At 36.9% G+C, this 16,743-nt stretch overlaps 1 protein-coding gene across 1 annotated transcript in view; it reads right to left on the bottom strand.

Moving 5' to 3' along the window:
- Positions 1 to 9,373: 9,373 nt before the first annotated feature.
- Positions 9,374 to 16,743, bottom strand: part of NSL1 (NSL1 component of MIS12 kinetochore complex) — a 35,315-nt gene continuing 27,945 nt past the window's right edge. The window contains exons 5-6 of the mRNA XM_003999316.6: positions 12,430 to 12,497; positions 9,374 to 10,907 (exon numbers count right to left, since the gene is read on the bottom strand). Of these exons, the coding sequence (XP_003999365.1) occupies positions 10,626 to 10,907; positions 12,430 to 12,497 (350 nt within the window). The 3' untranslated portion in view covers positions 9,374 to 10,625. The remainder of the gene's footprint in view (positions 10,908 to 12,429; positions 12,498 to 16,743) is intronic.

Here is a 16,743-nt window from a genome sequence, read left to right as displayed (position 1 = left end):
CCCCTAATTTCTATACCCACACAGGATCAGAGGTGGGCAGATGTCAGCAAAAGTTCATACCCACATTTATTTTAACCTTTTGCCCACCATTTTTTTTTTTTCCTTTTTAATCAGGGAGAGAAATGAAGCAAGATACACAGATCAATGCATCCTTCTTCTCCTTTTTCTACTTACTATCCTGGGAGATGCTGAGCTGCAAAATGACTCAAAAGAAAAGGAGGTTGAAATGCAGGAACAAAGGGGCAAGGAAGCTCTAACCCAGGAAAAAGTCACCAAACCAACGGTGCAGCCAAGGGCAGGGGAGGACAGAGAGGCAGTTGGGTGATGCAGCCAGCAAGGACTCTGAGAGGGAGGGTAACCACTGGCTACTTCATGGGGAAACCAAACCTCAGAAGAGTTTGAAGGAACAAAAAAAGTGAAATGCTCAAGTTTTGTATACTTACCAACTGGTGAGAAGAGGCACGGAGAGGATTCCCATCAAGGTAGCACCAGGAACAGAAATGGACGGAGAGCTCCAGGGCCATCATGGCAGGAGTGGACCGCAGAGCCACACATGTGGGCAGCAAGGGAGGCCTTAAAATCTGTGACTAGGTAGGAACCCAAAGGCATGGGAGCCATTCTCTGAATGAGGCATGAAAATACAAACTGATCCTTCACAGACATGGGGATTAGCCAGACCAGGGGACCCTGAGGGGTCAGGTTGTCTTATCTGGCTACGCCAGGCCACACAGAAGTCAAAGGAATACAACCAAAAGAAAGGAGGGCTGAAGGGAAAATATATCCGCTAGAACCATGGAGTCAATCCGAGGGGTGTGAATGCCACCTTCTGCTCTGACATCCTTGGGGATTTGGGGATATGACGTCAGCTTCAGTAGCCAGGAGACTCTAAAGCTCTCATTCAGCCAAGTTTGCCAGTCCCTTAGATCCCTTAGACCCCACCCCCTTCCATATCTCCACTCCCCTCCTCTCGTGGTAGTTAGCCCATCTCCTAACCTCAATTAATAATGAATATGAACATGAATGCCAAGTCATTAACGTGTGAGATTGTGATCTAGGGGGAACTGACAAGTCAGAAATTTGTAGTATGAAATCATTCATTCATTCAACCAATATTAGTGAAAAGCCCACAGGGTACAAGCAATGAATTATGGGAGGACTCTTGAGCTCTGAAGTTTCAAAGGAATAGAACATTAGCTTCCCCAAATCCTTTCATAAAATCTCACCAACGTCTCCAGTGGTTCTCTAGAAAGATACTTTTTCATCATTTTGGTATGTAGAGGCTTGATAATGGAATCTATTTGCAAAACAATAGGTCAGAAAAAAACCCAACCCTCCAAAGAAACCAAAACTAAAACCCTCAGCTAAAAACAAAATCTACAAGTCTTATCTGAAATATACTGAGATAATGGAACTGAAACCCTGTAAAAGCCCCTGGGGTGTAATTTGTCTCTTAATTCTTAATGATAGGGAGAATGGAAGATAGAGTCAAAGATTATTCATATTCACTTGCATACTGTGTGAGTTTTTAAATCACTTAAAAATCAAATTTATTTTTATGCAAGTATTACATGCACATAAAGAATCAAATCTATAAGGCTTGTAAGCAAAAAACACCAGTCCCTTGGCCTGCTTCACCCACCTGGGTTCATTCACTTTCCACTCTCTTAGCTGTATTTTTTTTTTTCTGGTATTTACTTGAATAATATCCACATTATGCTGTCTTTTGATTCAGCTATTTCAGAGATCATGCACTGACTTTTCATTGTGGTGAAGATTTCACTCCCCAGCATTCCCATTTCATGGCTGATATTCAGGTGACACAGTTACAACCAAATGAGTTGTTTCAACTCTACAAAATAAACTTCTATATTGGCTGGCATTGAAGCTCCCTCTGTGCCCAGTCCCTGTCACCCTAGCTGCTCCAGTGTGTTGACCACTATCTGCCCTGACTGCCCAGTGTCCTTCCTCTACTAATTCCCAATCCTTTCATCCTAATAGAACTCTTCCAATTTTTTATTGAATTCAGATTTGAGGTGTTCCTTATTGTCTATATAAATACAGGTCACTGTGAGGCCCATTTGTGACTATGACTACATTTCTTTTCTTGTACAATATTCTGCTTTTACTATAGTGAATAATTGCCTGATTTTTTTCTTTCTCTGAACATCTGAATACCACACAATATCTCCTTTATACAATTTTCCAGGTAAACCATCACTCATTTTGTCAGTTATATTTCCTCTTCCTGAAAATACTCTTCTTTAGTCCTACATATTCATATTCCAACCTGGTCTGACTGGACTCTTCTCCAGATTTGCTGAAGTGTCCTGTGGACTTGAGCTTACCACTGTCCATCTTGTAGCCTCTTTGCTAGACCCCATGGTTGCTGCTTTATTGTTTACCCTATGTAGCAGAGCACATTCACTAGCAGTGTCCCAAACAGCATGTTTTTGGGGTTAAATATATATATATATGTGTGTGTAATATATATATAATAATATATAATATAATATATACAATATAATATATATAATATATAATATAATATATAATTATATATAATTATATTATATATTTATAATATAATATATATTTATATATTTATATTTATATATATTTATATTTAAATATAATTTAAATATATTTATAATATATATTATATATTTATACATATAAATATGTAAATTATATATAATATATAATTTACATATTTTAAATATATTTACATACATATTGTAAATATATTTACATATATTACATATATAATATATATGTAAATTACATATATATGTAATTACATATATATATATAAAATTAGAAAAGGGGGGAGGGGCAGAGACAGAAAGAGAATCTCAAGCAGGCTCCAGTCCAGAGCCCAACTTGGGGCTCAGTCTCATGACCCTGAGATCATGACCTGAGCTGAAATCAAGAGTTGGACACTTAACTGAGCCACCCAGGTGCCCCCAAAAATATATTTTTTAAATATATACTTATTTAGATTTTGCATGTTTGAGAATGGCTTTAGGTTAACCTCTCACTTGATTGATAGTTTGGCTAGGTATAGATTGCTAGGTTGCAAATCATTTATACTGAGAGTTTCCAGGTTATATTGCTCCAGAGACTTCTAGATTAAAAATTAGTGTTTAGTAGTTTGATGCCATGCCAATGTCTCTTTATGATCTTTTCCCTCTACTGGAAGCTTTTAGGAACTTCTCTTTATCTAACATTTCTCAGTGATGGGCCTTGGTATGGGTGATTTTGGTTTTTTGTTTCTTGTCTTTTTTCATTCCTTGTGCTGAATACTCAGTGGGGCCTTTTCCTTTCGGAATTTTGGAATCCATCTGGGGCTAGTGTCTTATATTATTTCTATTTCTTTACTCTTGTTAAATTGAGATATATTTCACATACCATATTAATTCACTCACTTAAAGGTACAGTTCAGGGGCGCCTGGGTGGCGCAGTCGGTTGGGTGTCCGACTTCAGCCAGGTCACGATCTCGCAGTCCGTGAGTTCGAGCCCCGCGTCAGGCTCTGGGCTGATGGCTCAGAGCCTGGAGCCTGTTTCCGATTCTGTGTCTCCCTCTCTCTCTGCCCCTCCCCCGTTCATGCTCTGTCTCTCTCTGTCCCAAAACTAAATAAACGTTGAAAAAAAAAATTAAAAAAAAAAAGGTACAGTTCAATGGGTTTTAGTATATTCACCAATCAACCACTACCAACATCAATGTTTTTTTTAATGTTTATTTATTTTTGAGAGAGAAACAGAGTGTGAACAGGGGAGGGGCAGAGAGAGAGGGAGACACAGAATCCAAAGTAGGCTCTAGGCTCCAAGCTGTCTGCAGAGAGTCCAATGCGGGGCTTGAATCCATGGACCATCAGATCATGACCTGAGTCAAAGTCAGACACTTAACCAACTGAGCCACCCAGGTGCCCCTGCCCATGTCAATTTTAGAGCATTTTCATCACTCCCAAGAGAAACCCTATACACTCCCCATTCCTCCTAACCTCTCCCTTCCTCTATCCCTAGGCAACCACTAATCAATTTTCTGTTCCTATAGATTTGCCAATTCTAGAGGTTTCATGTAAGTGGAATTGCACAAAAGTCTTTTGTGAGTGACTTCTGTCACCTAGCATGCTTTCAAGTTTCATCCACATTGTTAATATGTACCGTACTTATTGCCAAATAATATCCCATCAATTGGATATACCATATTTTATTAACTTATCAGTTGATAGACATTTGAGTTGCTGCTACAAACATTCATGTACAAATTATTGCGTAGACATGTCTTCAATTCTTTGAGGTTTAGAACTTGGAGTTGAATTGCTAGGTCATATGGTAACTGCATTATGTTTAAGAATTTTGACTCCTGGATTTTTTTCTGCATTTTTTTGAGAAGGGTATCAATTAGATATTGGACCCTCTGAATTTATTCTCTTTACTCTTATTTTTTCTTTTTCTTTTTATAATTTTTTTTTCAACGTTTATTTTTTATTTTTGGGACAGAGAGAGACAGAGCATGAACGGGGGAGGGGCAGAGAGAGAGGGAGGCACAGAATCGGAAACAGGCTCCAGGCTCTGAGCCATCAGCCCAGAGCCTGATGCGGGGCTCGAATTCACGGACCGCGAGATCGTGACCTGGCTGAAGTCGGACACTTAACCGACTGCGCCACCCAGGCGCCCTACTCTTATTTTTTCTAAATTGTCATCTCTTAATCTGGTTCTACTTTTGGGAAAATTTCATTATCTTCCAGCCTTCATACTGAAATTCTTTCAACTTTTACACCTTTAATTTTCAAGAATTTTTTTTAAATGAATGGAACATCGAGAACTTTTTTTTTTTTTTTTTTTTTTTTTTAATGAATGGAATATCTTGTTACCTCTGGGAGGATAGCAATTATTCTGGAACTTTGTTTTGTATTTATCTCTGGCTTTTCTGAGGTCCTATTTTCTCTTTGGTTTTTGTGTTCTTGTTTTCATTCATTCAGTTAATTAATATGAATTGAGAAACTATCATATGCCAGGTACTTTTCCAGGTGCTTGGGATACATCAGAACAAAGATTACTGCCTTGATGGGACTCAGTCTTTGGTCTCTGCATTTAGACTTTCCTCAAATGTCTGGTGAATCTCAATTTGTATATTTATTATTTTTTAAAACTTATATAAAATGCGTAAATAAGTGTATAGCTAAATAGTTACACATATGTATACAGCCATGTGAACAACACTCAGATCAAGATCTAGGACATTTCCTTCACCTAAAAGAATTCCTGGTGGTTATTCCCAATTAATATCTCCCCTCTCCCCATGGATAACCACCATAGATTAGTTTTGCCTATTCTGATTTCATACACCGTATGCACTCTTCTGTGCCTGGCTTCTTTTATGCAACATAATGTCTTTGAGATTCATCCATGTTGTGTGTATATCAGTAATTCATTAAAAAAAATTGTGTTGGGTTTCATTATAAGTATATGCTATAATTTATTTTTTCATTCTACTACTGATGGATATTTGGGTTGCTTCCAGTTTTTTATTATGTCCACTTACTTTTGAAAGTGAAATACAAAAATGCTTCTGGAAGTTCTAGGTAAGTGGGACTTAGGCACTAAATGGTGCTACAGTAGGGTGACTGGAGTGGTCAGTTGGACATGTGGTTTGGGATCTCCAAATACCACTATCTGTATAGATTGTTCAATTTCTCTACAGGATCGTCTAAGATACATGAGCCAAACTGCTAGTATTCTGGAACTTCCAAGTCTTACCATTCAATGGAACATTTTATCCTGACCTTTTTTTTACCCCCTGAGTTTCACCCTTACTGTCCAGGGACTCTTTATTTCAATTTTCTCCAGAAAGTAAGTTCCTTTGGCAGAGGCAATTACTGACAGTGAGTGGAGGGGGGACATGATCTCATTTTTAGGTTCCTCTATCTCATCTCAGCCTTTTGCAGTGTCCTCCATTCTTCAGTGTTCTAGAGATTCTGGGAGCAAATTGGCAAATTTCTCTTACCAATGTCTCTCTCTGCAGACACTTAGACTTGATCTTCCTCTGACCTGCTAATTCATTACTCTTTCCTCCATACACATTCCTTCTTCATATGCTATGGTCTGGGCAACATACCTCTTGGTTTCTTCAGAAGACGAGTGTGTGTTTCTCTTACTCTTGCTATTTTGGGGTAAATGCTACACAAGGAGAAAAATGGATTCAATAGATCTCCATTTCCTTTCACCTCCTTTGTCAAAATTAATGGCTTCTCATCACCAATTCTAAAATGTACAAAGTTCTTAAGAGCTGACCCTGCCTCTGTTCAAGTTCACCTATAACAAGTTTTTTTCTTTTTTTTAATTTTCCTTATAACAAATCTTTTTAGACAAGACCTATACATCAAGACTTACCTGATGGTCCTCAGTACACCAACCACCAGCCTTGGGATATTCCCTTCACATTGCCAGGAATCCTCCTGATTATTTGCCTAAAATATCCAAAACTGCAGAAATGTCACCTCCTCCGCAAAGACTTCCAGGACTTCTCAAAGTTTGCCACATATACATCCATATAGCATTTGCTGCTTTGCATGATCATTGTTCATATGGTCATTCTCTTCACTAGAATATAAACTTCTTAAAGACAATGTTTATCCTATGAACGTTTTCATTTCCTTCATCAAACCAAGTATTAATAGTGCTTACAGAATGCTCACTATGTAAACTTTGTGCCAAGTAGTAGTCTAAGGATTTTATATTATAAACACATTTACTTCACATAATAATATTAACATCGTCCCCATGTTACATTAGAGAAGACAGCAACACCGAGAGGTTAAGTAACTTGCCCGATGTTATTTAACTCTTAATAATAACCAATAGGGGAGCCTGGGTGGCTCAGTCAGTTAAGCGTCTGACTTCGGCTCAGATCATGATCTCATGGTTCATGGGTTCAAGCCCTGCATCAGGCTCTGTGCTAACAGCTCAGAGCTTGGAACCTGCTTCGGATTCTGTGTCTCCCTCTGTCTCTGCCCCTCCCTCGCTCACACTCTCTCTCTCTAAAAATAAATAAACATTAAAAAATTAAAAAAAAAACCCAAAACCAATAGATGATCCGGCTCTGAGACTATGCTCTGAACCTGACTTTTGAACTGAGTAGGTGCCTAACATTTATTTGTTGAATGGATGAATCAATGTGAAGGTAGAGAAGGAAAAACCATAGCCTTCAAAAGAAGTCAAACAAATTCAGTCTTAGAGATAGCCATATTTTGAAGCCAACAAAAAGTTTTATTTTATTGACTTTGTTCTCCATTGCAGCCCAAGCCATAACGACCCAGAGAAAGGGGGCTAGGATAAAATTTCTGTTGTCTACTGTTATGGACTGAGTATTTGCATCTCCTCAAAATCCCTAGTTGAAGCCCTAACCCCCAGTGTGGTTCTATTTGGAGATGGGGCCTCTAAGGGAATAATTTAAGATTAAATGAGGTTATATGGGTGGGGCTCTGATCCAATAGGATTAATGTCCTTACAAGAAGAGATACCAGCACTTCTACCCCTACGTATACACAAAGGAAGAGAGACCGCACCAGACACCAAATTTGCTAGTCTCTTCATCGTGGGTATCAAGCCTCTAGAAATATGAGAAATTGAATTTCTGTTGTTGAAGCCACCCGGTCTGGTATTTTGTTACAGCAGTTCAAGTACACTAATATAGTTTGTAATGGCTGAAGTATGGAAAACAGATTTTCCTTCACTTCTTCCAGAAACCAGCTGCTTTAATGTGTTTTCTCTCCTGTGGAACTGGATTTGACCTTCTTGTGTTGTACTTTTGTTTTTGTTTTTTGTTTAAAGGAAATTTTAAGACTGCATGTAACCCAGCCTTCTTTATACCACAAGGAGGCTGATGTTTGATTTTGTTTTCCTTCAATACTGCCTACAACTATAGATTTTCTTCCTTTTCATCATCTTAGCTAATTCATGCTTTATGCAGGAATTCAATCTCTCTTCTTAGAAGAAAGTACTTCTAATCTCTCTTAGAAACGTATACTTAACCAATACTTTTACTTGTATCAGCCATGCTTATCCTAGTTAAAAATGGCAACATACTGTCTTGTCCAGTGGTCTTTAATTCGGAACTCTCCTATAACTGTGGAGTGGAACTTTGGGCTCTCTGAAGGATTTCAAGTTTCAGCTGTCTGGGACCTTTAAGGTATAACAAACTTTTTTTTTTTTTAATTATAAAAATTTCCAAACAGACAAAAGAGTAGAGTCATGGGGCGCCTGAGTGGCCCAGTCAGTTAAGCATCCGACTTCAGCTCAGGTCATGATCTCACGGTTCGTGAGTTCGAGCCTCGCGTCCGGCTCTGGGCTGACAGCTCAGAGCCTGGAGCCTGCTTCAGATTCTGTGTCTCCCTCTGTCTGCCCCTCTGCTGCTTACACTCTGTCTCTCACATTGTCCCAAAAATAAATTAACGTTAAAAAAAATAAAAAAAAAAAAAAGAGTAGAGGAATGGTTACATTATACAGATCCACTATTATTAAGATTTTTGCCACATTTACTTAATCTATTCTTTTTTCCTTTGCTGACATATTTCTGAGAAAATCCAAGACATGAAGTCATTAAATTCTATGTATCTCAATATGTATCTCTTAAAAAAGGAAGACATTTTCTTAGGGGCATGTGGGTGGCTCACTTGGTAAAGCATCCGACTTTGGCTCAGGTCATGATCTTATGGTTTGTGAGTTCAAGCAACACATCAGGCTTTGCACTGACAGCTCAGAGCCTCAAGCCTGCTTCAAATTCTCTGTCTCCCTCTCTCTCTGCCCGTCCCCACTCATGCAGTCTCTCTCTCAAAAGTAAGTAAATAGACATCTTAAAAAAAGGAAGACATTTTCTTATATAATCATCAATGCAATTATCCAGGAAAATTAACAATTGTTTATAGGCTATTGAAGTGAAACACCTCATACAGAATTTTATGCCATAAAAAACTTAGCACTATATTAGAATAGCAATATTCTGTAGCCTCACAACAATTTAATTTTTTTTTAATTTTTAATGTTTAGTTTTGAGAGAGAGACAGAGACAGGGTGCCAGCAGGAGAAGGACAGGGAGAGAGGGAGACACAGAATCCGAAGCAGGCTCCAGGCTCTGAGCTGTCAGCACAGAGCCCAATATGGGGTTTGAACTCACGAACTGAGAAACCATGACCCGAGCTGAAGTCGGACACTTAACCGACTGAACCACCCAGGTGCTCCTGTAGCCTCATAACAACTTTAAAGTGAAATTTAGTATGTTGAGAAATGCAGGATGCTTATTTACCATTCAACTAAAGCTGAGCTCAAGATACCTGAGATAATTAAAAAATACATAGTTTTAAGATTTCAGTTCTTTGTACATTATTTTAATAAAAAACACACTGCTGTTACAAATATACAGATATCAAATTGTAACATTAAAATACAGAGTGAAATACAGTGGCTTTATAAATTTTCTTCAATGAGACAGATTTTCTGTCACATTTAGACATTTATGATTAAGTCATAATAAACAAGGGAAGTACAGATTTTCCAACCTCATGATTAGTAAATTCCTCTGCAAGTGAATGAAGTCGTACAGCCATCAAAAGGAGAAAAGTTAGATGGCCCTGTCTGCATTGTATTACTGTGACAGAGGTACAGTAAGAGCTATAAGAAACTGTAGTGAAATGTTAGAAGTATAGGCAACATAGCTTTCTCAGACTTCTACCAATAATTATGTCCTTGATAAATAAGCATCCTTAAATGTAAGATAGTTCAGTATGACTACATCTATTTTTGTTCCGCAATGACAATTTGTTAATGTATTAATGCGATATATATTTTTGAACTGCAATCATGTGGAAATAATGAAAAACCCTAAAAAGAAACTACTAGTCCTAAGTCAAATAATATTTAAAAGTTGAAAGGCCTGTGGAGAACAGAAGTGTGAACAAGAAATACTGGCTCCATGCCAATTTTTATTTCTAACAGGAAGTCTTATATAAATAAGTCTTCTTTGTCTTACAGAACAAAACAAAAACACAAAAATCCTAAAAATAACACCACAAATCCAAATTAGCTGAACTTGGAGTAACAAAGTCAAAGCCAGTCTTCTCAACTGCATATCAATGTGATAAGTCAAAACTGCATTGAAAAAAAACAAAAACAAAAACAAAACCCAAATGCATCTGCTCCTGGCTCCTAATCAGAACAGAGGATTACTTTTAGCATTTAAATAAAGATACCTGTTACACTGCTCTTTTTTAGAGAAAGATGTACACCAGAAATCTAATAGAATGTGTTACGCGTGGTATTCCACAAAAGCTGTAAGGTAGCCGAGAGTTGATTACATTTAAGGACAGTAAAAGTTTGCACTCTTAATACCCACTGATCTCTTTGTGCCAATATTCAAAAAATATGCTTTTCATCACTAAAGACAAAATGATAAGGAAACACAATGATTACATTCTATGTCAGCATAGAGCTACTATATTTGTATAAAGGAATCACTAGTTAAAGAGTTATTTGTCTTTTTAAAGGAAGCCCTGTCTAGGCATTAGGCTGTAATCTAAATGTTGATAGTGCCGAATTTCAACTCGCAAGATAAACAAAAAGAGCTGTCAAGAGGTGTCAAGATTAATTCTCTTTGGCCGCAACGGATACCATTTTCTCTGGGGACAGTCTTTAGTTTGCCTTCTTTTCAGTACCACATCAGTGGCTTTCCTGGTAGAAGTCTCTGTTGGTGTGGTTTCTATTTGTGTAATAAAGCTCTCAGGTTTAACATCTGGTTGCTTGTAACAAGCGGAAAAGACTTCTTGGTGGACTCTCTGGAGCTGGATAATAGGCTGCATCTTTAAAACTTGGGAAAATCCATTTCCTTGTTCAATTAATGCAGGCAAGGACTTAAACAAACAACAGTAATACTTAACATTAATCTCAGTTTGAAACACAACCACACAGAAACAGATACAACACTCGAGATTTTAATTCTTTAGGTCAAGGCTTTTCTAGGACCTAATTATTTGGGTCATGGATATTTGCTTTTACCTTAAAATACCAATTTTAAATGCTGAGAGATTTTAACCAAAAACTAAAACTAAAAAGATATATTCTATTCCTACAATGTCTGGTGATAAAATAAAACAAAACTTTGGCAACAGGAAGTTAACAGAATTTCAGAGCCAAGGATTTGATGTCTGAGATTCCATATTTTAAGATAGTAAGTATTTTGGAAATCCCGATCATCAAGACCAGGCAGGGATCAGTACATTTTTCCTGTAAAGGGCCTCACATCCCTGCCACAATTACTCAACTCTGCCATTGTAATGTAAAGAAGCCACAGACAATAAGTAAATGGATAGGCAGAGCTGTGACATGAAGTTTTATTTACAAAAACAAGTGCAGGCTGGGTTCTTGCCTGGCTCACTAGTTTGCTAACTCCTGATAAAGAACATGCAATTGGAGAAGCATGAGCACCAGAAAATCATGGAATCAATACAAACCACAGAAGAATGTCATAGAAAATTATCAGAACAAGGAAGATTCAGGAGTTTTTTAAAAATAATTTTCATATACTAGAAATCCAAATGTTTTCTTGTTTGCATAAAATAAATGTCGAGAAGATAAACAATTTTATTATAATACTAAGACTCCAAATTGAATACGCAGCATACATAATTCAGTGATTAAGAGTATACTGCGGCTCCTGGGTGGCTGAGTTGGTTAAGCGTCTGACTCGATTTCAGCGCAGGTCATGATCTCACAGCTCGTGAGATTGAGCCCCACACAGGGCTCTGCACTGACAGCGAGGAGCCTTCTTGGGATTTTCTCTCTTCCTCTCTCTCAACCCCTCCCCAATGTGCACATGTGTGATCTCTCTCTCTCTCTCTCTCTCTCTCTGTCTCTGTCAAACTAAATAAATAAAACTTTAAAAAAAAAAAAAAAAAGAAGTAAAGGCTCGGGAGCCAAATATCCAGGGTGTAAGTCCTGACTCATTTACTTGGGCAATCTAGAGCCTCTCTGAGCCGCAGTTTCTCAACTATAAAACACAGAAATTAGCAGTACCTATCTCATAGTGTTATTTTAAGGATTAAGATAATATATGTAAAGCAGTTAGATGGTGTCTGACCCATAAATGCTCACTACGTGTTAGGTGGTATTATTATCCAAAACTGTCTGATAGACTGCTAAATCTCAGAATTAAAAAATATAACCAATCTTCAAAGAAGTCAGATATATTGGCATATACTTCCTATTAAATGGTAGTTATTCTGAATGTTGTCACTTCATAAATTCATTAAAGATCTACTTAAAAGACTACTGAGAATTCCTGTTACAATAGACTAAAATACACATAGATGTTGAAAACAAACACCTAGCTACACATTTCATTCATTTTATAACTGTTTAGCATGTAGCTTTTACCTTCATGGCTTCACTGATCTCTTTAGCTATTGTTTCTCCTCTGCATTTCAAATTTTCCACACGAGAGGCTGCAAAGAAACCACCAAAAAGTATTTTAGGTTCTTTATCTAATACCAAGTCATAAAAGATACACAGATGCTATTTGGACAAAAATCCGTTAAGACTACCCACCTTAGCTCAATCTTTCTTAGCATACTTTGTAATCTATTACAACAAGTGTCCCATTAAATTTATCTAGATAAATAAAAAGACTATGGAAATGTTAGAACCGTAGAGTAAAACTAATAGGTATGATAGGCAACAAGAGTTTTATTAGGAGTAGTCCTAACACTATGTGCCCCTAATAGCCTAATGTTTGTTCTATATGTGATCTACCACTGTATTTAACATCTTCAAGCACTCTCATCCCATTTTAAAGTAAATATAGGCTAATATTTGATATTTATTACTCTGAATTTTATACACGTAAAACACATTTGAATTTGGAATAAACAATCACATTGTATTGAGGATACTAGATGGAATTTCTGGAAAAAAATCTGGAATAGATTGTCAATAATATTAATTTAAAATTTTTAATGTTTTTTTTAAATTTTATTTATTTATTTTTTACTAATATCCAAGTTAGTTAGCATATAGTACAATAATGATTTCAGGAGTAGATTCCAGCGATTCATTCCCTATGAATAACACCAGTGCTTATACCAAAAAGTGTCTTCCTTAATGCTCCTTACTCATTTAGCCCATCTCCCCACCCACAACTCCTCCAGCAACCCTCAGTTTGTTCTCTGTATTTAAGAGACTCTTATGTTTTGTCCCTCTCCTTGTTTTTATATTATTTTTACTTCCCTTCCCTTATGTTCATCTGTTCTTTCCTAATTCCTTGGTGCTTTACTGATTCCTAATACATTTTATTTTCTTCCAATCTTTGTTATAAATGTTCATGGCTACTTCATAACAGAACTGCATATGCAATGATATAAAAGGACAAAAATCCTACTAAACTCCAAGCAAAACTGGATAAGAAAAATCCTTCCATTTTGAAATTATCTACAAATTAGTTTTTAGAAGAGTAGTTCTCACTGGAAATTACTTCAGATCTAAGCAAATATATAACCATGTTAGGAGAGCTACAACCTTACTGGCTTCAAGAAAGTGGCAAGATAAGCCAAGCAAAATTTCTTTCATAGCTGCTATTTTCTTTTCTGACTTTCCTTAGGTCAAAAATGTAGACCACATTTAGGAAAAAGAAAAAAAAAAAGGAAACGAATAGCAAAAGCACCTGGAAGAAAGAGGGTACTCAAAGAAAGGGAAAGGCAAAGGTAACAGGATGGCCTCAGAAAAAAGGTTCTTAACCAGTTTTGCTACCAGAGATTTCTTTGGCACTTGGATGAAGCCTACAGACCCTTTCTAAGAATAGTTTTAAATGTGTTAGTTTTTTTAAGTGAGGTACAATTTACATACAGCAAAATGTAGATCTCAAGTTTAACATTCAGTCACCTTTGACATATGCAAACCATACATGGGGCACTTCCTTCACCCTACAAAGTTCCCTTGTGCCCCTTTCCCAACCAACCTTCTCTACAAGAAGCAACCACTCATCTGATTTCTGTCATTATTCATTGCTTTTGCTTACTCTAGAATTTTAGAGTGTTTTACAATAAAATTTAAAATACAACTATTGAAGCGTTGTGATAGGTAATATATGTGCTTCTTTATTAATGATTTAAATAAGATCAAGTGGCAGGTCTAATAATTACCATCATACGAAAATAATGAGCATCAACAATATTGTGAGGTATCTGCAATAACTAAAATTGAAAATATCTGTGGCTTTTAGTAGCAAAAAGTTACAGGTACTGCTAATTCTACCACCATGATCTACATTCAACACTGAAGGAAATGCTAAATTTCAGTATGAGGTTAGTAAAAATAGCAATCTATTTTTTTCTATTCAAATTAATAATCTCCCTGTATTCTAAGGACCCTTGCCTTAAAATAATATGCTAATTTCCAATCTTTTAAGATTTGGGGATATTTAGGGGATATATCCCCAAAGTACTTAGGCAATTATTAAATTTTCTTCTGAGCATGGCGTATCAGTGATCCATCCCTTGGGACTCTTGTGGCAGTCTGGCTTCTAGCCAGGCTCTCACTTATTCTCTCCCCCTCAAACTTGCATACCTGTATGGGAGTTGCTGAGTCTTCCAACATTTATTATGTATTTTCCATGGACTAGGCCCAGCACTGGGTACTCAGAGTAAGGAAAAAGGGTCTCTGCCCCTCAAGGAACTTACCGGTTAGAAAAGAAAGACACACAGAAACACACAGAAACAAGCCAGTTTTTGAAAAGGTTAAACTTGTCCTGCACAGCCTCACATTTCCATGATCCTGCCACAAATTCCACCCTCTGCCTGAAGGAGCATTCCCCTGCAACAGACTCCCACAGTCTCCTGAACAGTTCTAGTAGAATAACTGGAAAACTTCACTGCACTGATCTGTTTAGAATAGTTTCTCAACCCTATGAGACCCAACTTCCCCCTTTAGAACATATTTCGTAAAGTCCCCTTTACTATTCTAAAAAAAAAAAAAAAAAAAAAAAAAAAGTATTTCTGTACATATAAATAAAAATACAAAGGAAAAACAGATATAATGAAGTACTCAAATAATTGTACCTATTATCCTGAGTAAATATGGATTTAAGAAAATTTATATTAGAAGTCATTCTACATAGAAAACAAAAGATCATAAGCAGAAATAGAAAAATTAGTGTTTTGGGGTGCCTGGGTGGCTCAGTCGGTTGGGCGTCCGACTTCAGCTCAGGTCACGATCTCGCGGTCCGGTCCATGAGTTTGAGTCCCGCATTGGGCTCTGGGCTGATGGCTCAGAGCCTGGAGCCTGCTTCCGATTCTGTGTCTCCCTCTCTCTCTGCCCCTCCCCCGTTCATGCTCTGTCTCTCTCTGTCTCAAAAATAAATAAACGTTAAAAAAAAATTTTGTTTTAAAAAAAAGAAAAATTAGTGTTTTATAAGAAATAACAGTCAATATTACTTGAATATGATAAAAAAAAAAGAGGAAATAATGGAGTATGGATAACCTACCAAGACAAAGCCTATACTACCAAGTATAGGCTGTTGAAATGGTGAAAATTAGGAAGTGCAGTATTACTACAAATGAGATGGCCTTATTGAAAGTGTCATGTCAAAATAATTCACCATATTATAACATGGTAAGCTATAAGGGAATTAAATCCTACTTAGAAATTCCACCATAATTCAGACTACATTCAGTATATACATTTACTTAAAAAGACTTCAGTGATCATACTGTCAAAAGGTGATGAGGAACACAGGATAGACTGGGCCAAAACAAGAATATGAGAAACTTTAGAGCAGATACGTGGTTGCTCTTTATGGATACATTCTGAGTAAGAATAAACAGGAGCAATCCAAAAATATAATCCGAATTTTAAATAGATTTTTCATATTAAAATTTTTAATAGTCACATAATTTATCATTATACAAAAATATAGTTTTTAATATTTAGTGTGGCAATAATAGCAAGTATTTAAAAAATAATTTTTAACGTTTATTCTATTTTGAGAGAGAGAAAGACAAAGTGTGAGCGGGAGGGGGAGAGGGGCAGAGACAAAGGGAGACACAGAATCCAAAGCAGCCTTCAGACTCTGAGCTATCAGCAAAGAGCCCAATGTAGGGCTCAAACCCACGAACTATCAGGTCATGACCAGAGCTGAAGTCAGACGCTAAACTGATTGAGCAATCCAGGCGCCCCTATAATAGCAAGTATTTGAAAATCATTTCTATTAAAAAAATGAGGGGCACCTGGGTGACTCAGTCAGTTAAGTTTGTGACTTCAGCTCAGGTCATGGTCCCCGGTTCTTGGGTTCGGGCCCTGCATTGGGTTCTGTGCTGAAAGCTCAGAGCCTGGAGCCTGTTTCAGATTCTGTGTCTCCCTCTCTCTGCCCCTTCCTCATTGGTGCTCTCTCTCTCTCAAAATAAATAAATATTTTAAAACTTCTAATTAAAAAAAAATGAGATTTCTACTTTTGTATGTTTCCATTAATTTAGTAACATTTGGTTCTAGTCCTATTTAAAAGCAGTCTCAAGTCTTCTATTACATATTTTCCATCAGCTTTGTTGCTTTTGTAATAACTACATACTGTACCAGAAATTTTTTCAATTAAAAATTTTGGAAATGCTCGTAAGTAATTGTCTTTGGAAAAAACGGAGTATGAAAGTTGTTAACTGATAAAACATGGCTTTGGCTGCAAAGATCTGTTTGTTTCTTTTTAGT

The sequence above is a fragment of the Felis catus genome, chromosome F1 (genome assembly GCF_018350175.1).
Source record: "Felis catus isolate Fca126 chromosome F1, F.catus_Fca126_mat1.0, whole genome shotgun sequence".
NCBI lineage: Eukaryota > Metazoa > Chordata > Mammalia > Carnivora > Felidae > Felis > Felis catus.
This window is presented reverse-complemented; position numbering and strand designations above follow the sequence as displayed.